The sequence below is a fragment of the Terrapene carolina genome, unplaced genomic scaffold (assembly GCF_002925995.2).
Source record: "Terrapene carolina triunguis isolate 2854851 unplaced genomic scaffold, T_m_triunguis-2.0 Scaffold96, whole genome shotgun sequence".
Lineage (NCBI taxonomy): Eukaryota > Metazoa > Chordata > Testudines > Emydidae > Terrapene > Terrapene triunguis.
In genome coordinates this window covers 54109096-54132065 of record NW_020664447.1, presented here as the reverse complement: position 1 = coordinate 54132065, position 22970 = coordinate 54109096, and the positions used below count along the sequence as shown (strand labels likewise).

Genomic DNA, 22970 nt, shown 5'->3' with positions numbered 1-22970 from the left:
GAAGGTTTCCTAGTCTACTTTGATTATGACTCCTTAGCAAGAATACTTGTAGAACAGGCTGACTGCTGCTACATGAACCATGGTGTTTTTAGCCTATAAAGGTAAAAGGCTGTGGTACTAGTGTCAAGTCTAAGGGGAATACACTGAGCATCTCGAGATGATTAATAGTGCCTAGATCAAGAACCAAGTGAAGAAAAACAAACCATCTTCAACATCTTACTTCTTAAGTCAGTATTACAATTTACGTGCAGAATCTAAAGACCTTGTCTGGAGTTAATTTCCATTTCAGGAATGAGTGTAGCTGCAACAGCGCAAACCCCTAGTACAGATGAGGAAAACTTCAGTTTGCACTTGTGAAGTTTACCTGAATTTCAAGCAGGTGTAAGCTTCACCATTGGAAATTGTGACTCTGTCTATAGTAAGGGTCTACATCAATGCAGCTACACTAGTGGTTGAAAATGGGGCTAATTCCAGGTACAGAGAAATTCAAAGATCCAACAACTTCATACTGAATCCCAGTCCCATTCCAGGAATAACTAAGGGTACATCTACACTGCAGCTATAGGTATAATTTCCAATTCAGATAGACTACATGTACAGCTCTACCTCGATATAATGCTGTCCTCGGGAGCCAAAAAAATCTTACCACGTTATAGGTGAAACGGCGTTATATCGAACTTGCTTTGATCCACCAGAGTGCGCAGCCCCGCCCCCCCGAAGCGCTGCTTCCAAATTCATGTTATATCGTGTCGCGTTATATCAGCGTAGAGGTGTACTAAAAAATACCTCTGCAGAAATGGCAGTGTAAGCAGCAGCATAGACTATCCTCCTGAGTTCAATCCCATCTGAAACCTAGTTAAGTACTCGGGCAGCTAGCCCACACCACTGCTGCCACCTCACTACTATTTTTAGTGCACTAGCTCAATTAAACACTAGTGCATGTACATCTACAAGATCTTGAAATTACACCTTGGGTCTAAGGGTTAGGTCTAATTTCCAAGGTAATTCCTGGAGCCTTTTGGATTCAAGCCTCTGAAGTCGAGTCATACATTGTCCCAGGAAAGGATGTGACAGGCCTGAGAGATCATGAATTAGTCAGACTGTAGGGAGAAAAGGATAATCTTCCATTGCTCTGAAGAGAATGGCGCACAAATTACTGTCACTCCAAGCTCCCTTTTAGAACTGATACAGCACTCTGATCCAAAGGACTCCAAAGGTAAGAGAGCAGACTGTCAAGAATCACATCTGAGGGGCCCAGAATTCAGAAGGTCAGGATTCCACACCCCTTCTGACTCCAAGACCCTTCCAAACCCAATGGATGCTACCGCCTGTACACTAAACTCTTATCACTGGCTCTTCATACTAGGCTCAAAGACAGTGCTCAGATTCTTGCCTCTGTCTCTGGCAGTCAGAAAAAAAAGGGATTAAGAATTCTCTCAGGCTTTGTCTACACTGGATTTTCATCAGTGAAACTTTTGTCGTTGAGGAGTGTGAGAAAAACCAAACACCCCGAACGACAAAAGTTTTACCGACAAAAAACACCGGTGTGAACAGCACTTTGTTGGCAGAAGAGCTCACCCGCCGACAAAGCTACCACCGCTCATTGTTGGGGTTTTTGTTTTGTTTTTTGTCGGCGGGAGAGCTGCTACCCTGTGCACCTTTTAGCGGCACGGCTGTAGCAGCACATCTGCGTCGCTAAAAGGTGCATAGTGTAGACAGGGCCGGCTTTAGGCCGATTCCCCTGAATCAGGCCCCGCGCCTAAGAGGGGCCCGCGCCCTTGCCATCGCCGGTACGCCGTACCGGGGCGGCCCGGCTTCCCCAGGGGGCAATTTAAAGGGCCTGGGGCTCCCAGCAGGGGCTGGAGCCCCAGGCCCTTTAAATTGCCACCAGAGCCCCACTTCTGGAGTCCTGGGGTAGGGCTGTGGGGCTCTGGGGGCTATTTAAAAAGTCCAGGGCTCCCGTTGTTTCTACCGCCCCGGCCCTTTAAATAGCCGCGGGAGCCCCACTGCTTCCCTAGGGCTCCGGCAGCTATTTAAAGAGCCGGGGCGGTTGAAGCAGGGGATCCCCGGCCCCTTTAAATAGCCCCCAGAGCCCTGAGGTAGCAGGGGGCTCCGGCGGCTATTTAAAGGGCCAGGGCTCCAGATGCCTCTGCCACCCCGGTCCTTTAAATAGCCACGGGAGCCCCGCTGTTTCCTCAGTGCTCCGGCAGCTATTTAAAGGGCCGGGGCGGTAGAAGCAGGGGAGCCCCTGCCCAGCCCGCAGCCAGTCCCTGCTGCACCCCCTGCCCGCACCCCGCACACCCTGCCCTACCCGCAGCCAGCCTGTCTCCAGCCAGCCCCGCACCCCCTGCCCGCACCAGCCCCGCACCCCCTGCCCTGCCCATAGCCAGCCCGTCTCCAGCCAGCCCCTTACCTCCTGCCCGCAGCCAGCCCCTGCTGCATCCCCTGCCCTGTCCACAGCCAGCCCGTCTCCAGCCAGCCCTGCACCTCCTGCCTGCAGCCAGCCCCTGCTGCACCCCCTGCCCTGCCTGTAGCCAGCCCCTGCTGCACCCCCTGCCCTGCCTGCAGCCAGCCTCACACCTGCCTGCAGCCAGCCCCGCACCCCCTGCCCTACTTCCAGCCACACCCTACCTCCAGTCAGCCCCTGCCCTGCCTCCAGCCAGCAATGTACACAATATATAATTTTGTTATTATTTATATCATTATGGAAAGTAAATACATGGAAGAAATGAAAGAGGTTTTTTTACGTGTTTTTTTTCTAAAGCCGGCCCTGAGTGTAGACATGGTCTTAGTCACTCAACTCCAGATCTGAGTACATAGGGTTCAGGGGAGAAGGGCGGGGGGGGGGGGGAGAGAGAAGGGAAGAGATGGGACTTCTGCAAAACTACTTAAACACAACCTTCAGTCCAAAGCAGAATATTTGGATCTGGTGGACTGTTTCACTCTGAAGCAGCCCTGCATCCTGAGGGATTTAAGAGTCTCTGAAACAACAGGAATGAAAGAAACGGAAACAGTCCTATTAAGCTCAGCACTCTAGGTTCTCTGTGTTAATGGTAGCTCCAGCCAATGCTCCTGCTTAACTTAATCCACAAAGCCAATACACTGACTGCAGAATCCTTTAGCAAAAGAACTGAGGAACTTTCAGCATTTGGAGTACTGTTTTCTCTTGGACACTTTGTCCGAATACGACATCTGAGATCACTTGAATCCAGATTTCTATGCAGAGTTGTTGCATTTGAGCAAACAAAAGGAACAATGATAAACTTGCACTAAACAAGAAAACATTTACATAATTTTACTTCTTCCTAAGTTAGAAATGTTAAATAGTACTGAGCACTTAAAGAGAAACGATGGTTCAGAGATCTGCTCCCTTCAATAATAGGAAATGAACATAGAACAGGAGCCACAGCCCCTTTCAGACACATGTGAAGGCATATATACCAGCCCCACATAGTGATTTCCAGATGGTTCTGTGACTAGTAGGCACTCTTGAGAGTGGGGATCTGCAATGGGAATACTTGACAGAAAAGAAACCAAAAACCTGGCAACTCAAATATGGAAAAAAGAAAAAAAGAGAGTGTTTTAATCTATAATCATTAGCCATGTACAAATCTGGACTCATCAACTATTTACACCGTTCCATGACATGCTGACCAAGATCATCTTAATCAAAGACATCAGCAATTTACAAAGACTCTTCTATTAGGACAAACATACACAGTACCAAGGTAAGGCCTGAAAAGTGCTTCCTTTAATCAAAACAAGCTGTTCTGGTCTCATCCTAGGCAAAAAAGCATCCATCTCCTAGCACAAATTAAATATAAAAGCCCCTCAAGCTGACCAGTTTATTGGACTTTTATTTTCTCAACAAAACTCAGCTATATAGCTAGTTTCAGCTATTAGAGAAGATCAAAATACTTACATTATACACCAATAATCCTAACTTTTAAGCAATAACATGGCAGCAGGGTAAGTTGTAGATGTGGCTTTTTGTATTCAAATGTTTTCTGATATATATATAAAAAATAACTAGAGCGAGATTTTCCTTTGCTAAAGACATTTCTAAATAGAGAAACAGCAGCCACACAAACGCTGACGCAATATACTTTTATCCTCTCATCCAATTTGTATATTCTACAGAAAAGTATTTTTATTTTTGGCACAGCACAAGAAAAAATTAGTTTATATAAATTTTGTTTACTGTGTGGGTATTTTGTTTTAAATACTTTTACTTCCAATAGTATATCAAGCTTTTTACATTAGACAAAAGAAAAGGTGTGTATACATTGTCTTGGTTAGAGACTATTGAACAAAAAAATCAACTCTAAGTGTAAAAGTCTATACAGACACTCCCCGGGTTAGACAAGACCCGACTTATGCAAATTCACACTTACGGAAAAAGTTCCATAAGCCAGAAATACGATTTTCGAGTTGTGGAAATTTTTGCGTAACATACGGATATACATTTCCAATTTACGCAAAATTCGAGTTACGCAAGGCTTTCTGGAACGGAACGATTGCGTAAGTAGGGGGGCATCTGTACTGGAAAATTCTGCCTTCAGGTACATAATTACTTTGCTTCATAGCAGACAGAAGATAAAAAACCTAAAGACTTTCCACAACCTTCTATGCAAAGAGTCCTCTGCAGTGCTATACAAGAGACCCAGATTAAATACCAAGTCTTTCACTCCCTTAGCCAGAAAAGAAAGAAAGGAGAGTGTGTTTCAACAGCTACTATTTAAACTGAGTAGTCAGAAGCTTCTAAGGGCATCTTACCTGGAATTTCTCAGTCACTACAGAATGGTAGGTGTTCGTGACACCAACAGAGAAAGAGAGGACACCAGTCCATGCATAGTTTTTTTTGTTTGTTTTTTTAACGTTCATTTTCTTTACATACTTACAGCAATCAAGCCGGAAGTTTCCAAAAAGTTTTATGAACGCATGGGCCACAAATCTATCTGAAACATAACAGTACATTCCACAATGTATTGCTAGCCTAATAACATAAAAATAATAATATTGTACCATATGTCATAGATGAAATAGTCACTTGCTGAGAAAGGTAGCCAACTGTCCTGTAGCACCTCCTACAGCTGAACAATTGAGACTAACAAATTTAAGAAGCCTGTATATACACCCTTCTAACCGTAAATCTGTAACAGCAGTCCTTTCATGGTTGAAGGGGAAAAAAGTTTAAAAGCCTCTAAACAAAAATGCAATAACAGTTTTATATTGGTGGTACTAGGAGAATCTGGATGTTTGTCATATGTGCAACATATCTTTTCTATTCAGTGAGAAGTAGATGTAGTATAAGAGTCACATTCTGCAATTATAAAATTCACAAAGTGCTAAAAGACTACATCTTACTCCTGAGGACATTCTGCACCAAAAATTTTAAAATTCTGCGCACAATATTTTAAAATTCTGCAAATTTTATTTGTCAAATAAATGTGGATGCTCCAGCATGGCATTGGGGAGCACAGGCCACTGGCTGCACAGAGGTGGGAAATCACTGTGCAGCTTCCCCCGCCCCTCCCCTCCTCCCACCTCGCCCCCCGTGACACAGACTCAATGGTGAGGCTGCACCCAACCCTCACATCACAAGGACCGGGCCTGCCCCAGAAACACCCCAGGACCCTGTCCCTCCATTCCACGTGCACCAGGTGTGGGCAGGCAGGCTCAGCAAGGCAGGATCCAAGTGTGTAGGCGCTTTGTGTGGGTGGATCCAGGTGTGGGTTGAGAGGGTTCTGTGTGAGGCAATCTGGGTGTGGGCAGCTCAGTGGGGGACCCAGGTGCAAGGGACATCTGGCTGCACAGGTGCTTGTTGGGGGAGTTCTGGGTGCAACAGTAATGAGACTCTGCAGGGGGGTCCAGGTGAAGATGATTGGGGATCAGTAGGGGGGTCAGTGTGAGGGGCCGGAGCTCAGCACGGGGGCCTGGGTGTGCGGGACTCAGTGGTGGATCCGGATACTGGCAGAGTGGGGCTCAGTGGGGTGGGGATCCAGGTGTAGCTGGTTGGGGCTCGTTGGGGTGGGGATCCAGGTGCGGGTGGCTCATTGTGGTGGTCCAGGGGGAATGGGGCTCATCAGGGGGGTTCTGAGTGCAGGGGGGTTCGGCTCAGTGGGAGGGACTGGATATGAGGGGATCTGGATACACGGGGTTAAGGAGATGAGGGACCAGCTCCCTGTACAGGGATCCCTCCTCCTGCAGCTGAGGAGCCATGGGTGCAAGAAGTGGGGGGAGGGGGAGGGTGGGCAGGAAGTTTGCAAAGATTCCTCCCCAGCCTAGCCGGGACTAGCAGCTGAGCCCGCGCAGGGTAGAAACCACCAGCCGGGTCTTCCCCAGTCCCACCCCCTCCCTCACAGTGATTTTATCTCTCTGCCCTGCGCACCCAAAACATACAGCTGGGGAGGGTTGCATAACTGCTCTTGTGGCTTCCCTTTGCTTCCCTGTCAGAAAGTCATTTTTCTGCAGGGAAGCAAAGAAATCTGCAGAGAACGAATTCTGCACATGTGCAGTGATGCAGAATTCCCCCAGGAGTCATGACATCTAAGAGGTGTAGGAAAAGAAGAAAGGACTACACCCTTTCAAACTGAACTTCCACTCTGCCAGAGAATCCTCTTGCACTTAGATCAGTGGCTCTCAAACTTTTGTATTGGTGACCCCTTTCGCACAGCAACCCCCCTAATAAATTAAAAACACTTTTTTATATTTAGCACTATTATAAATGCTGGAGGTGAAGTGGGGTTTGGGGTGGAGGCTGACAGCTCACGACTCCCCACATAATAACCTCATGACCCCTACCCCCAGTTTGAAAACCCCTGAATTTGATGATCCTGCTGGAGGTATATATGCCAGCTTCAGAGCAACTTTGTGCCAGTAACGCAGTACAGCAAAGGACATTTTCAACTCTACACAGCAAGACTGTTTGCACCCAAAGTAATAGACACCCCTCAATTAGGTTTATTACAAAATTATTTAAAAGTTACTGAACTTCGTTAAAAAGCATAACTTCAAAGTGAGTATTTTTGTAACTACACAACTTTGTCGAAGATATTTCATGAACATGAAGGCTTCGTTCATGTTAGTTTGGGAGCCTCAAGAAATTGGCAGTGACTTCATATTGAATACTGTATTTCAGAAAGTACAGTATATACTCAATCATAAGCCGGTGCGTTTATAAGCTGACCACCCCCCCCCGAAGATGGATAAGTAAAAATGGAAATTGTTTATAACCCGTTCATAAGCCAACCCTATAATTCAGGGATCAGCAAACTTTGGCTCCCGGGCCATCAGGATAAGCTGCTGGTGGGCCGAGATGGTTTGTTTACCTCGAGCGTCCGCAGGCATGGAGGTAAACCTAAGTAAACAAAGTGTCCCGGCGCACCAGCTGCTTACCCTGATGGGTTGAGACAGCAACTGGTGGGGAAATTTTTGGGGGGGGGGGGGGGGTGAGAAGCTGGGAGTCAGGGGAGTAACCCCTGTGACCACCCCCCACATGACCCCCACCCCTAGCCCAGAACCCCCACACTCTCCCCATCCCATCCCTTCCCACCTTATCTGGGGAGGGCCTGGGGAGGATGTCTCTGACCTGGCTGGAGCTGCTCTGGCAGGCTGGGCAGCGCGGCCGCAGCCTGCTCCGGCGGGCCAGACTAGGTGGCGCGGCCGCAGCATGTTCCAGCAGACTGGGCCGGGTGGCACGGTTGCAGCATGCTCCGGTGGCATGGCCACAGCCTGCTCTGGGGGGCGGGGCCGAGCGGCAGGGCTGCAGCTGCTTCAGAGGCTGTGGGAGAACAGTGTGGCCAGAAGCGGAGAGACTCTGGCCCCGCCTCTTCCCTTCTGGCTGTGCTGCCTCTCCTTGCTCCCTCTGTTGGGGGAGAGGGGCTGTGTCCCAGCTCTCCCTCTCTATACCCGTTCATAAGCCGACCCCCTTCTCTGGTGCTTCTCTTTTTTACTAAAAAAAAAAAAATCAGCTTATGAATGAGCATATACAGTAGTCCATTTATAAAATGCGGATTTTAATTTTTCATGTGTTTGTGAAGGTGAACCTGTCTAGAACTTCGTAAACAACTGATGCATAAGGGGAAAAAACCAGCTCATTCCCTCATATTAAACTGGCTGTGCAGTGCTAACAAGATTAAAATATGTAAAAACTTGCACAAAAGAAAACAAATACAAGTCTGAATATACACAAAGAGCAGATCTATTCTGAAATAAAGTGCCACTTTCTAATCACAGAAATTAATGTTAATGCTTTATAAGTTAGGACAGCCAAAGAACAGTTTAAAAAATAAGAAAATAAAAAGGGAGTCTTAGCTTAACGGAACTCATCTATACACCATTTAACAAAATGGATTGAACTAACTTACCTTCTTATCTTCTTTTACTTTGTGAGTTTTCTTCTTCATTTTTTTGTCATCTAACTCTTGATCTGAAGTGATAGCGGGGTTATCAATGCCACCTTTCCAGGTTTCAACTGGAGACAGAAGTGGATCTTCTTCACTTCCACGATGTCTTCCTTTTCTTTTTGTTTTCGATGTGGTAAAAGGCTCATCATCACTTGCATCTGAATGTGTTCTCCTGTAGTAAGATTTTGCTTTGCTAAATAGTGTCTTGGATTTATATTTGTATTTTGATGGCCTTCTTTCCCCATGACTCTTTGATATTCTATCAGAAAATCCATTTTCTTCATCTCCTGGGGCATTTATAACAAATGAGTTTCGAATTTTAATAATACGATTCTGACTATCATCTGGAACTACATAGATATCATCAGTGAAACCTCTGTGTTTAAAAATAGTGTCAATAGGTTCTGCATAATTATCGGATTGGTCTGAATCTTCTGGTGGTGCCAAAGGCACTCGAGAGGATTGTTTCCTTGGGTTTTTACCAATGCCAGCCTCAATTGTTTTTAGAAGGTTTGGATCCAGTTTTTTCACATTTCCCTTAGGTACAAGCGGCTTGGGTTTTATAGGAGGAGGTACTTTGTGGTTGCGCTCATGGTCATGACAGTTGAGTGGTGTGCTATGAACAGGATACTCATTTCCTTCCATGTCTAATCGATTTTTTGAACGATCGCTAGGTGTCGGGAGCAACTGCACATCATCTCCAATTGGGCTGTAGGGGGGTGGTGCTTCCGTATCATCTTCTGAATCCGGGTAGTAATTATATGCAAGAGAATTTCCTCTGGGAGACTGCAGGAAAACATCTTCACTTGTATGTGTTGATTCTCTGGTGCTATCAGACATATAGGAATTTTCAATCATGTTTTTCTTCTCTAATACATCACTGAAGAACAATGTGAAAACCTCAGTCTGACGATGATACTGAGATAAAGAATATAAAGCTGTAAATTTAGCCGTAATCTCTGTTGCTATATGTTCTCCTTCAGTCATTAATTCCTTGATAGCTTCATTCTCAAAAAAATCTGCCTGGCTATCAGTTACAGCCACCAACTGGACAGGAATAGTGTCCTGTACTTCTGAAAGAAATGCCCGAAGCATTCCCATGGATGCCTTCCTTTTAGCAGAATAAACTAGTATATACCCATGAACTAGTTCATCTTTCCTTACACCAATTGAAGAATGGTATGATAATATTGTTATCTGTATTCGTCTCCTTTTTTCACCTATAATTTTATCAAGCATTAAAGAGTTATTCTGGCCAGCCTGAGCAGCACTACAGGAGTGAGAGTCAAGGAAGGGTGACAGAATAAGATCCACACTAAATGGATCTCCACACATGGCACACATCACAATTCTCAAGTCAGCTTCTGACAGATCTTTAATGGTGGGAACTGGGCTTACAACATCCAAATTGTGTTTAACTGCTTCCAGCACTCCCCTTAGAGCTTGCTTTATTTGAGCTTCATTAAATTTACGTGGATATGTACCAGCAGGCACATCTACAAAAGGACACTGCAACTTATTGGCTAATTGCTGACCTTGGTGTCTCAGAATAGGTAGGTTTTTGCTAATGCTGTCTCTCTGATTAGCCAATATTAATGTAAATGGAAGACTAGCCATATACTTGTCTCTCCTTATCTGAGATGCTTCAGCCCTTATTTTTCCAATGCATTCTCCAATAAAATTGAGGGATTCAATAGAGTTAAACACACAGAAAAATCCATGTGGTTTAAAGGCAGAGGTCCATAACTGACTTAAAAGGTAAGGTGACTTTGCATCAACTGGCCTAAGATCTAGTTCATATATTTTTCCATCTAAGGCATATTCATCATCAGTGGATTGTGTCCGAATCTCATTTGCCAACTCTTGCGCAAGACCATCTTTACCCAAAATGAAAAGATTAACTTTATCAATATTGGCTCTATCATGGTACAAATTTAAGCGACCATGGTCAAGCTGCAAAAGACTATTGGCAAGTAACTGCTCTACTTTAATGTCCATGCAATTTTGGCCACTGAGACAAGTTTCTTTAGTGGGATGATAAACAAATCCTATGTGTTTAAGAAGAAGAGATTCTCTATCAGGTGCAAGTTTCTGTAAAGCTTTGTATCTAGGCTCTTCACTCAGAACTGCATGAATTTCACTCATTTTATCTGAACTGGGTGTTGCATTAAGATCTAGGTCATAGAACAGTTCCGAATGTTCAAAAAGCATTTCCTGAAACTCCTCTTTGGCTTTTTCAACTATTTCCCTCTGATGCCTACTATATACTTCTTTACTGTCCGCATCAGTGATATATTTGAACGCTTCATCCTCCATTACAAAGCACATAACTTCTTCCCATGGCTGCCCAGGTGAAATGAACTGTATTTTCTCAAGAGTTTTTTTGAACTTCTCCTTCATTTCAACCCTCCTCTTCTCAGATATAAGATGCTGTACATGGTTTTGATAGACTTTTTCAGCTTCTAATGTACTGAGAAGGTCAAATGGTATCCTCCTATCATTCACTTTGTCTATATGGTCAGTTTCATCCCACGGTGTTTTTTCTAACACAATAAAACAAAGTTGGAAGTCTGGTTTTTTCTCCATTAACTTCAGGGCTTCTGACCAGTTCAGGTGTTCAATCTCATCAAGGTTTGACAGCAATGTGTTAAAAGCTCTTGGTAGTGTATTAATATATTCTTCTCTTCTTTTTCTTATATGTTCCTGTTTAAGCTGCTCTATGTGTTTTGAAAATGTATTTTTGGCCTTTTTTGTTCCTTCCAAATGTATGTACTCCTCATAATCAGGATGATTTTTCAGTTTATTACTAACAATTTTCCAAGTTGCATGATAGTCTCTCACAGTTTGCACAAGTTTTTCAAATTTATCTGTTGCAGTAACAACAAGTTGTCTCTGTGTCTTATAGGCATCCAAATACGGAATTATTTTAGGTTTGCCACGAGTTTTATCCATCATTTGTACCAGTGCAGTAAAACATGTCTCAACGTTGATATTGAATCTTGCTGATGTTTCCACTACCACAAGGTTCTTTTTATTTGAAGCAAATGCCTGAACCTCTCGTAGATAATGATCCACACATTCATCACATTTAGTTGCTGCTATTATTATAGGTTTTTTAGATTTTGAGAGCTGGATATAGAGATTATTCACAAATTTAAGTTGATCATCGAATTTCCTATTGCATCCTTGGCTAACATCAATGCATAATAAAAAGCCATCTATGTTCAGTTTCCCTTCAGGCATTTGTTTTTGCTCAAAGTCTTGCTCCAAGCCTAGCTGATCTGTGCAAATGTACATTAATTTTTCTGCTGACTGCAATTTGGAGGCAGCTGCCCGTTTTATATATGGTTGTAAATTCGTACTCCGATGAGGCAAGAAAGTCTGATCATCAATGAACTCAGTCTGTTCAATTACATGAATTTTGCATTCTATTCCGTCCTCACTGCTTTGTGTTACGTCACCCCAGTACAAAAAATGATCATTATTAACAACTCGTCCTCCAAAGTCAATTGTGCTAAGCACAGAGGTATGCTCAGGATAATATTCATCTGCTTTTGAACGCACAAACCTATTGCACAAACATGACTTTCCAACTCCACAATTACCTTTGTCTTTTTCAGTTCCAGATAGTCCAACCACACTAACAGCATAGGATGGGGGACGAGGCTCTTTGTTTTTAGCCATCATAACTTTCTTCTCGTCCTTCTGCACTCATCAAGATAACTGAATGTGGTTTTCATTCTGAAAAAAACTCTTCAAATTAAAATTGTATATCCTCGTCTCCAGGATTAATTTTCAGTTTTTCTTGTTTCCTCCATCACCATGAGAGCTTACATATTCAGGATTAGGTGAATCATCGTCCTATAAGAGAAAAAAGTCATTTTTTTAAATGTTGACTATGGTTTCATTGAATATTTCAGATACAAAATCAATAAGCAAAAGTGAATCTATTTCAATTTTAACTTATAAATATCATATTACAAATGCCCTTTTCAAGTTAGGAGGCAATTTTATAAATACTTTAAATTAAAAACATTTGTAGTTCAGACTTCACCCTTTTATATTATTTAAAGCACCAAAACTTAAACTTGTGTCTGAAAAAATTTCAACTACTGTGTTGTTAAATTAACACTTTAAACTACTCTAAAAGATGAGAGAAAAATAAATTCTGTAGGGTTTTTTCCAGGTTGTTGGCTCTGTACATTTGGCAGCACTTTACACATAATCAGTGTTCCATTGTTTCCCTTGTTTGTTTTGGTCTTTCACATACCACAAGGCAACTAAAAAAAAAAAAGAGAACACTGAATTCTCACCTAGATAAAAACAATACAAAATATATTCTCTATGGAACTGATGCTGTACACACTTATGCATCTCTCTAATCATGTGAGTAGTTCAACTGAAGTTAATGGGACTATTCATATGAATAAAGTTACACGGATGGGTTTGGGTCTTATGTTTGTAAAATCCAAGTCCTACTAAACGTAGCAGGAATCTGCATGATATTCCTTGAATACTTATTTCAGTAAAGAAATGCTTAAAAACAGAGTATAAAAACAAAAACTTGGTAGAGTAACTCAGGAGTACACACACAACCCAAAAACTAATATTTGCCTTTTTTTTTTTTTTTTTTTAAATGGACTAGATTTCATAGTTGACAGCAACCCATTTAAGCAGAACAAGTCACTAACAAAGCATAGAAGAAAACAAAATGTTAACATCCAGAATGGGCAATTACAAAATAACCTTAATACTGAAATACACACAATCTCAAATTTTTTAATTGGTACCACTCACATTGCTTCCAAGAAAAATAAAGGTTTAGAATTTGTTGTAAACAAAAAAAAATGTTTTAAACAAACACCAAATATAATGGAGTTACTCCAGGTTCACAATGGTGTCCCTGAAACAATAATATGGCACAAAGACTACCACAAACTTTTAGCTTTCTTAACAGATCATCTATTTAATTTAGAAACTATGAAGTTATGGGGAGAGGGGGAAGAGAGGAGTACATTTTGATAGGTAGTCTATTCTAGTTATGATCTGTTTTGACAGACTTCTGGGAAAACAAGAAGTATCAGATGACACTGAAGACTTGGTAGGACTACTGCTAGATTACAGTCCCACCCATACATTTGTACAGATGTAATGACTCATAAAATAAACATCCAATTGTGCATCTATAAGCAACCAAAACACAAAGAAAAAAATTTAGGTGGGTTATATAGACTGAAATTCCAATTTTGTATCTCAATTTTGTAATCAGACAAATTATAAATTTAGTCTCTATTTTTATTATCCCAAGAAATCCATAGACAACAGTGGATATGAATGATGTGATTCCCAGAAAGCTTCTTTAGGGCTTGTTTACACAGGATGTTAATACACTGCAAACTAATGTGCTGTAGATTTGCACCGTGGCTTGCCACACACTAATGTCTCATATAGACAAGCTCTTAGGTTTTTTTTTTGTTTTTTTTTAAAAGGTTGGCATAATACATTTCCAAAACCTGTCAAAGTTTAGGTCAAGATTTTTAAAACTGATAGGCATATATTAAAATGTATCTACATTTGAAATCCTAAATTAAGGTAAGGTAAACAAGAATGTATTGTAAATAGACTAAACTGATGTCAAATATTCAAGAAATTATTTTTCATGGCTTTATCTTGTAAAACAAATGTAACACTTAAACACAGCTTTTCATTTGACATCTACATTAGAAAGAACTAAAACTGAGCTTCAAATTGATCAGAAGCAAAATGCTTACATGTACCATCCGTTGTCATGATACTCACTTAAAATTTAACAGCTTTCACCTACAATGTTATCTCAGCTATACTGCTATTACTAAAATGGGTAATTTTAAAACCAAATACATTTCATTAAAAACAAGGAATTTAAACTCAGATTGATTTCTACATCACAGTGAGTTTTTTGGTCACAAGAGGCAAAACTACTATTATGCATTTTATTATGCTTGATATTATTTGCCAACAGTCTCAGTCAGAAACATGTTCAAAGAGAGTAAAACAATGTAAGATATTGCAAGTTCCTTCTTCCTAGGTTTTTTCCTGCTCTTACAACCCGGAGAATGCAGGGCTAAAACAAAATGGCTCTCTCAGCAAAACCATTTTAGCAAAAATAAATCCTTTGGGAACATTGTTTATATTACTATAGATAATACTAGGTTTGTTTGTTTGTTTGTTTTTTAAAGTAAAACACATTATAGTGGCATCATTCACGAGATGAAAATTAGACGGTGAGTCAACATTTTCATTATAAACTATTTTCTGTTCATCACAGTCCAGTAAAAATTTGCTGTGAACTGAAAGTTGGAATGTAAAGTCTTGGCCAAGAAGGTCTGATTCGCTGATTTATTTCAAAATACACCATCAATTTGAAATCCAGTTAGTTGAAAAAAATAGTAAACAGTAATTTCAGGTACTATGACTACAAATTTAAGGTTTTACTTTCACATTCTCGTTTTTGATTTTTAAAAGTTTTATTTTCCTTGTGGCTGTAAGATGGCATAAACAGGACAAAATGAACGACAATACCAAAGACTGATACCAGCTGCAGACAGAATACTGTCAAATGAGAGGTAAACAAACATAACAGAAAAAAAAATCTTCTATGCTTTGGTTATAAGTTTTGGTTATAACAAACTTGGAGTTACTCATAACTCTAGCATATAAAATGTTTTCAGACATAACTGATTTTTCATTTGATGTATCCCCTTTAATATATAAACTGCACACCAGTTCTTTCCTTCTCCTCTCCTCTGCTTTTAAGAAATCTGGGTTCAGAAATCAGTATCAACTTTCAAGTTGTACAACTGAGAAGACAGTAAGGAAGTTATTCTAAAAGACTAAACACTTAAGAACAAGAGGAATTAAGAGCAATTTCAACTAGGAATAACAGAATGAAATTAAAGAAAGAAAAACAGTTTTGCTGAGTAGCAGTGAAAAGTTCCTGACAGGTGTATTAGACTGATGAAGATCTTTCATGGAAAGCGGTAGATGTTGCATCAGTTGGGGCATTAACAAGACGGACAAAGGAAAAAACTGAAAGGAGGGTTGGCATTAGCAGGAACATGAACTACATGACCCAGCAGTTCTCTTTCCATCTCATTCATCTATAGAGATAGCTATATATAGGTAGATATACAGATATCGAACTAGAAAATAACACACAAATAGACAATGAAATGCCTTTTAAATAAATACATGAGAAAGTAATAAACCTGTTAAAGAAATAAGCTGACTATGAGTAGGCATTTAACATTACTACTATATTGTTCCCTAAAGGGAAGCAAGACTTTCTTCTAAGTACACCTGTATAACCCTACCTCTAAATGTTCCATGTTTACAAAGTTTTGTAAACTTGCAAATGTGCATTTTCTAGAAATTCATGGTAAGACATGAGCTTTAAAAGTCTTATTCTATTCAACATAAAATAATTACACTGAAGTAACATTAAAGATACGATTAAAAGATGAATTTCTAGAAACTTTCCCTAGTGTTTTTGATTGCTGTGAGTTCAGAGCTTTGTTTTGTTTCATTTCTAAAATCCCCTACCTTCCAAGATTTTGGGGTTACTAAAGGATCACACAATTTCTATCTTTGGGTCCTAAAAGAAGGGTTTTGTGAATTAAAGCATATTGAAAAAATGCAAGACATCATTGCAAAAAGAGTTGCTTTGAATTGCCTATGTCTTGCCATAGGACTTTGTCTGGATGGGTTTTTAAATTTCAGAATGTTGTTATTATAAAAAAACATAATATGTAGCGATCAGTATCCATTCACTTCTATTAATTTTTTAGAACATTATGAAGATCGAAAGCTTAAACTTACCCTGATAGAAGCAAGGTACCAAGCAAGAAGATGGTTAACTTGCAGGGATTTCCCTGCAGTGATGTCACACATTTAAACTATCTCCTTCAATGAGTCCTTCCTTGAGGGATCTGAAAATGAACACATGATCCATTAATACTTTCAAAATTATAAAGGATTAAGAAAACCAGCATTGGGCTAAGGAACAAAACATTTTATTTTGTTCATCAGAAAGATTTACTTTAGTTTAAATCTACAAATACATGTAATTTCAGAGGCAAAATCCAAGTCAGAACTCCATCCTTAACTTATGCTGTTGTGCAAAAATCCTCACCACCACCACATACAGCTGAGATAGAAACTTAGGCCAAGATTTTCTAAATCACTTGTGATTTTGAGAACCCAACTTGACATCGAGTCCTGATTTTTATATGATGGATGTGCTCAGTCTTTTCTGAACATCAGGCCCCTTAATGGCGCCTCATTTTGGACATCCAAAAACTGATACAAAAATAAATTCATCCTAGTGATTTTGGTTGTAAGTCTGACTCCTTAATATTAAAATATAACATAGGTGAATTACATTTGTTTCTGCATATATGTATCTTAAAAATACTTACAAGAAATATATTTTTAAAATACAGTTATATATTACATTACAAGCTACTGGATAGGTTTGTAATTAGGAAGTTACAGCGGGTTATAACAATTGGAGCAGAAAAATAAAAGCATCGCTATGGCTCAAGATGACAAATCCTCAGCTTTTGGATATAAGTTTTTTGATTTTAGCTCTTCCCAAAAATTGAGTTTATACCAAGGGATGCTGCAATAAAGTAATAAGAGAGGAAAGGGAATTACACTTTTACAGTGCTGTCCTTTGAAAAAGCACATGAACAAAGGTTCATTTTTTCCTGTCTCTGGTGGTGGTTCAGTTCTTAATTAAATATTAGACTGATTTTATTTTATTTTGGGGGCGGAGGAAGGTGTACAATGAAACCTTGAGTCCCGGGAAACATTCACTAGGTTTTAGTGTTCAAGGCTGGGTATGAACTATATTGATGATGCATACACCAGAGCCATTGAACCACCAGTATTCATTTCATTACTTTCAGACATCTCAAGATGTTCCAGGATGTTAGTTACCAAGAGTTACCCTTAGATGTTACTTGTGAGGGCCTTTGTAAAGTGAGTTGGTAGTCTCAGTCCATCGCCTAGTGGACAAGAGTGGACGCACCTCACTTCAAATCAACACTCATGCACATTAAACAAAGCAGTTTAGGAATGCTTGCACTACCTCTGACCATATTTTACTCTTAAGTATCCAAGACTGTCAATTGGACACCTTTCATAAGCATTAATAATTTTAGTAAGAGTGACTATAACCAAACTGAATTATTTATAAAAAGTGATTGAAAATGTGTAAATAACTTTCAAAAATTATTTTAAAGGGTTAAAAACCCACAAACACTAAAGCAAGGAAGAAAACATTCAGGCTACATGTCAGGAAATAAGTGCAACACAGGAATAACTAACAAGAATAAATACGGGAACAAACTACAGGTCTGTCGCATCTTACGCTGGGGTTACGTTCCGCAGTCAGCGCGTAAAGCGAAAATCGCGTATAGTCAAAATTACATTGAGTGTAACGGTGGGTGGAATTGGCCGCACTACGGGTACAGTATTAAAATTGTTCTTTTTCTCTTTTTTGGGTTTTGTTTTTGCCGACCGCGGAAAGCTGAAATGGCGCATGTTAAATGCGCGTAAGATGCAACAGACCTGTACCAAGAGAGGACTTGAGCACTAACATTGCAGGTATTTCAAGATCAGAGAAGATATTAGTTTGAATGGTACAGTAAGTAGTAATGCGAAATAGATAGAGGATGAGACTGGGTGATCCAAATTTTCGTTTGTTTTTCTTTATTATATGAATTCTAAATATATCACATTACATTTTTAAAGAGCAATACAATCTAATTAATCCTCACCCCAAAGCTATAAAGAAACTGCTATCCTCATTTTACAAACTGGGACGGACAGAAAAATTAAGTGCTTTGCCCAAAGTGGAACCAAAAAAAAAAAAAAAAAATACAATGGCAAAACTCGGGTTAAAAGCAAGTGTTTCAAGTTCTCAGTCCCTTTCTCAACCCACTAGATTTTCCATTTTATCTCTGACTGACTAATATTACATTCAGTTTGAAAATCCCTAATTCTCATTTATGATTTAACATAATCTAAAAGTTATTTCCACTTTTAAAAACAAAACACCCCACAGAGCTCTCAGGATGGGATCTTGTATTCCAATTGTTCCAAGAGTAACTATATTTTGACTATTGATAATTTCACATGGTGCTCACCAACTAAGTTTACCATTTGCTATTTTGAAATTTCTCTCTAAAATCCTAGGAAGCATTTTTATGACTATTACATTACTGTATTCAGATAAAAAGTTAACTACAAGTGGATGTTACAATCAGGAACCTCCCACAACATGTGTTTTCTTGAAATCTCAAACAACTGTTTTATGAAGACACATGTTGGCAAACAGTAATGGTTCAAATTACCATCATTATTCAAGTCTGAACTTTTTTTCTCTAAATTAGGCTATTGGTCTTCTACAGAAGATTTTCAAATATCTGAAAGACAACTGTTAAATTTAGATACAATACCATTATTTAAAACAGAAGCAAAAAGTAAAACTGTAACACAAAAATCAGACTAGGCCTGATCTTGTAGTCATTGTGCAGGAGCAACTCCCACTAAAAATATTCATGCTGTTCAACAAAAGTTTCTCAGTGCAAAGACTGCAGGATCAGGCTCTCCATTTACAGATAACATTATAGTTACTCAAAGACCACAAAAGTGTTGCTGGAAGGAAGATTACCAAGGGGAATTATGGGGAATTCAAGACTGAACCTGCAAGATAATGGGATAAAGGAAGTGATGAAGGGGGGGAGGGGGGAGAAAAAAAGTCATAAATTAGAGGAAGAAACGGTGAAACTGAACTAAAACCTGTTTGGCATGTGGAAGAAAAGAGAATAAATCCAGTCACTAAAAGGATAGAGAAAATAGTGGAGCAGAACTCAGCAACCCATATGTGTTGTGCCATGTAAATCAAATGTCCCTTTTAAGGAGGAATTGTGATATATGGCCTAGGCCACAGTACTAAAAGTCAGGAGATCTGGGTTCTATTTCTAGTTCTGCCACTAACTTGTGTGACCTTGGGCAAATCACACATCTCTGTCTCAGTTTCCCTCTCTACAAATGTGAGTAAGCATTATTTTCATTTTACAAAGTGTTTAGAGATCTATGCATAAAAAGCACACTCCAAGTAGCAAATATTATTAACTATTATAAAGAGATACTCTGATACTTTAGGCCAAGTTTTACCTTTGAAAACATTTTGCAAATATCATCTTCCAGTGCTAAAATAATTGCTCACTGCAGTAGTGGTATCAAATTATCTGGGATTTACTCAATGTTTTCTCTAGTAACTGCCCATTTACAGTAGAACATCTCTATGCATGGTGACTAAATTTTGAAGTCACAAATTACTCATTCACTCCAGACATCCACTTAGACAAAACTTTTATTCCTTCAATAAAGGTAAATTCACATATAGAATCAACTCTGGAGGCTGCTTTATAGAAAATTTTAAAAATATCCCAAAGTCTCATCCCAAATAAATGTTTTAAAACTATATGTAAGGCATCCTCCAGGAGTGCCACTATATTTACCTTTAGTTTTACCTCGATTTACTTTTAGTTAAGGAAGTATGTTTGGGGGTCTGATAAGATTGCCAGCATCCTTTAATACCTTTATTAAATGAAATGGAATTATTTTTAGTAGCATTATTAATAAAGATGCTCCGAAAACTTGAATACACTAATATGGTTATGTAAACTTCATAGAGAAAATTGCTGTGAAAATAAAGACCTACGGGACAAAGAAAACTTTTTAGCTTTAACCTCAAAAAACAAACTCTGTTTGTTTATACCTATGCTAACAATAGGATTTTAAGACAATTTGTTCTGAGCATAAAATATTTAATTGGATTATGTTAATAATCCGCACCTTAGCAAAAATAAAGCCTAACACCACCAAAAGAAGAAACTTGGCTGTAAGTCTTTCATTTTATTGAGTTGTTCACAATTGCACCATTAAACCTATTTAAATTCCAATCAAGCTTATAAAAGATATGTTTTAGTAATTTGTATATTCAGTGTTTAGAATGTTATTTTTCCAGATTAAAAGCAACAAGCTAGTGATAATGTAACAAACTCTTAAAGTAGTGTTCTGACACTGTATGATGTACTATATGGCCTCTAAAAATATCACCACTGTATTAACTGCACATTTACTACATTATAGTAAAATTAGTATATTTAAGTTGTAGCATATAACCATAAACAAAAACAATAGTCACAGGGAAAAAATATAAGCCCCCATGTCAAAAATCTACCTGGATGCTCATTTATAAACCTGCCAGTTTTAAATATGCACTGTTAATTCTTTTTTTTTAAAACATAATTCTGGGATTACAGTAACTGCTGTCACAGCTGAAAACAGTTTTCACACCACAGAACCTTATAAGGTAGGACACAGTGACATCAACACAATAGAAAAATACCACCTATTAAACTCCTCATTCATATATGAAATGGGTATACCAGTATCAGTGCTGTAATTCATTTCAATAGTAGTGAAAGCCTTCCAAAGACACACAGTTAAAATGGACGTGCGATTGATCAGCAAATGCAGTGATCCATTTCAGTTTTATTCTGCAGTGCACACTTTTAAAAAAAATTCTGTCAATCTCTACTACCTAAGCAAAAAAAATTAATCATCTGTGTGAATCTCAACTTAAGGATACACACACACACACCTCTAAACTATTTTGTTTTAGATTTAAAATGTTTGACTCCCACTTATTAGGCAAATCCTTAGCACTAAGGATACCAAAAGCCTCATATACAGAGGGGGCAAAAAAGGGGGGTGGCTTCCCATTTTCTCTGTTATTGATCTTAAATTTTTAAACAGATCCAGTGTTTCACCCTCCCTATATCATGCATCTGCAACACCATATTGTTATTTCTATATGTATCTCTGGAGCTTTCCTTGGGTGGAGAAAGTCTAAAGGTTACACCGGTTGAAGGGATATAAAATGCTGTAAATTGCAACATCTCATCCTGGATCCCCTATTTCAAAAACCCACCTGGTGGAAAAATAGAAACGCACACAGATCATTAAGGGAGCGAAGTTTGCTGAGATTTAATTTCAAGGAATTTTTGAGGCGTAGGGGAAGGGGACTAGGGTGGGAGAACTGAGAACAGTTGAAATCCATTAGAGAGGGGAAGAGAAGAGAAAGGAAGAATTAGGAGGAGGAGGGAAGGAAGGCGAGAGGACTAGGATAGCTCCCCCCACAACCGTGACCAGCTGGCAGCCTCGTACGGCAAGCTCAGACCCTCCCATTGCTCAGGCCTTGCCCTTCACCTGTCTGGGACCAGGCAGCGCACTCCTCTCCCGCCCTCCCCCGCGCGTAGGTGCCGGGCGGTGCTGGGGCAGCCGGCTCCCCGGTTCCGCCGCTCCCGGCGGGCAGCAGTCCCAGCCCTCCGAACTGGTCACACCCAGCGACGGCAGCAGCTCCCCTTTCTCCGCCGGCCGGCTAGCCGGCCCCGGCAGCCCGGGGTGGGATCCCAGGGGAACGGATTCTTTCCCCTACCTCGCGCGGTCGGGATCCGGCTCCTCCGCGGCGGCGGGGGTAGTAGCATTCCCGGGACGGTCTCTCCTCGCCAGCGGCTTCTCCTCCCCGCCGGGCTTCCTAGACTCGCCGGCCCTCAGCGCTCTTGGCCGCCGCGGCCCCGTCCCGCCTCCCCAACGCTCTCGGCTCAGTAATGGCGGCCGCTGAGCCTCCCCGGCTCTCGCTTCGCTGACGGAGTCTCTCTCTCCCCCTAACTTTACCTCAGCAGCTTCCCTGCCGCCGCGCGACTCCGCGCTCCCGAGGCCCGGCCGGCTGCGCGTGCGCGGGAAGAACCTCTGCTGCTCCCGCGAATTCCCTGGGAAGCTGGGCGGACGCGCGCCTTCCCGCACTCCCAGTGCGCGTATCCGTACGGGCGCGAGCTGACAAGGCTGATTTATTCCCTCTTGGCTAAATGGCTAGTCCAAGGAACTGGCAGAGGGTGAGACTCCGGTTCTAATCCCACCTCAGGCGGTGATTAAGGGCTACGTGTGCGGCCCTGGACAGGAGACACTTAAGCCAAGCTTTTTGAAAGCAGCTGTCCAAAACATTGGGCAGATGAAGATGGTCTTTTGAAACTGGGGGAACGTAACCTTTGCACACACACACACCCCTTCTCCCCTCTATAAAGTGGGATAGTGACACTTGCCTAGCTAATAACATAGTTTGCAAAATTTAATTCCCACAGGAAAAAAAGCAAGAATTAAAAGTGTAAGGACACAACGATCAATAATACAGCCTATGAAATTTGCTTAACACTCCCCATTCTAAGACTGTTTTCAAGTGCTTATAATTTTGCCAAACTATAACTGTTTGGGCTGAGAATTCCAGCTAACACCCACTGCTCCTCAAAGTCATCTAGGGAGTCAGTAGACACACTCTGCCCAGAGGCATGATCGGACAAGGACGGAAAAGGACCCACCATTGTAGAACAGTTGTAGAACATTCTCCTCCCTGCCCTGTTCTCCACTTTCCTTCTCCTGCTGTGCTGG

The 22970-nt window shown here is 40.7% G+C and overlaps 1 protein-coding gene across 2 annotated transcripts in view; it reads right to left on the bottom strand.

Moving 5' to 3' along the window:
* The window catches only part of ARHGAP5 (Rho GTPase activating protein 5), a 76663-nt gene extending 54453 nt beyond the window's left edge, over nucleotides 1-22210 (bottom strand). For both annotated transcript variants that reach the window (XM_024196028.2, XM_024196029.2), the window contains exons 1-3: nucleotides 21964-22210; nucleotides 16266-16375; nucleotides 8370-12269 (exon numbers count right to left, since the gene is read on the bottom strand). In XM_024196028.2, coding sequence (XP_024051796.2) covers nucleotides 8370-12095 — 3726 coding nt within the window. In that variant the 5' untranslated portion in view covers nucleotides 12096-12269; nucleotides 16266-16375; nucleotides 21964-22210. The remainder of the gene's footprint in view (nucleotides 1-8369; nucleotides 12270-16265; nucleotides 16376-21963) is intronic.
* Between the last annotated feature and the right edge of the window lie 760 nt (nucleotides 22211-22970).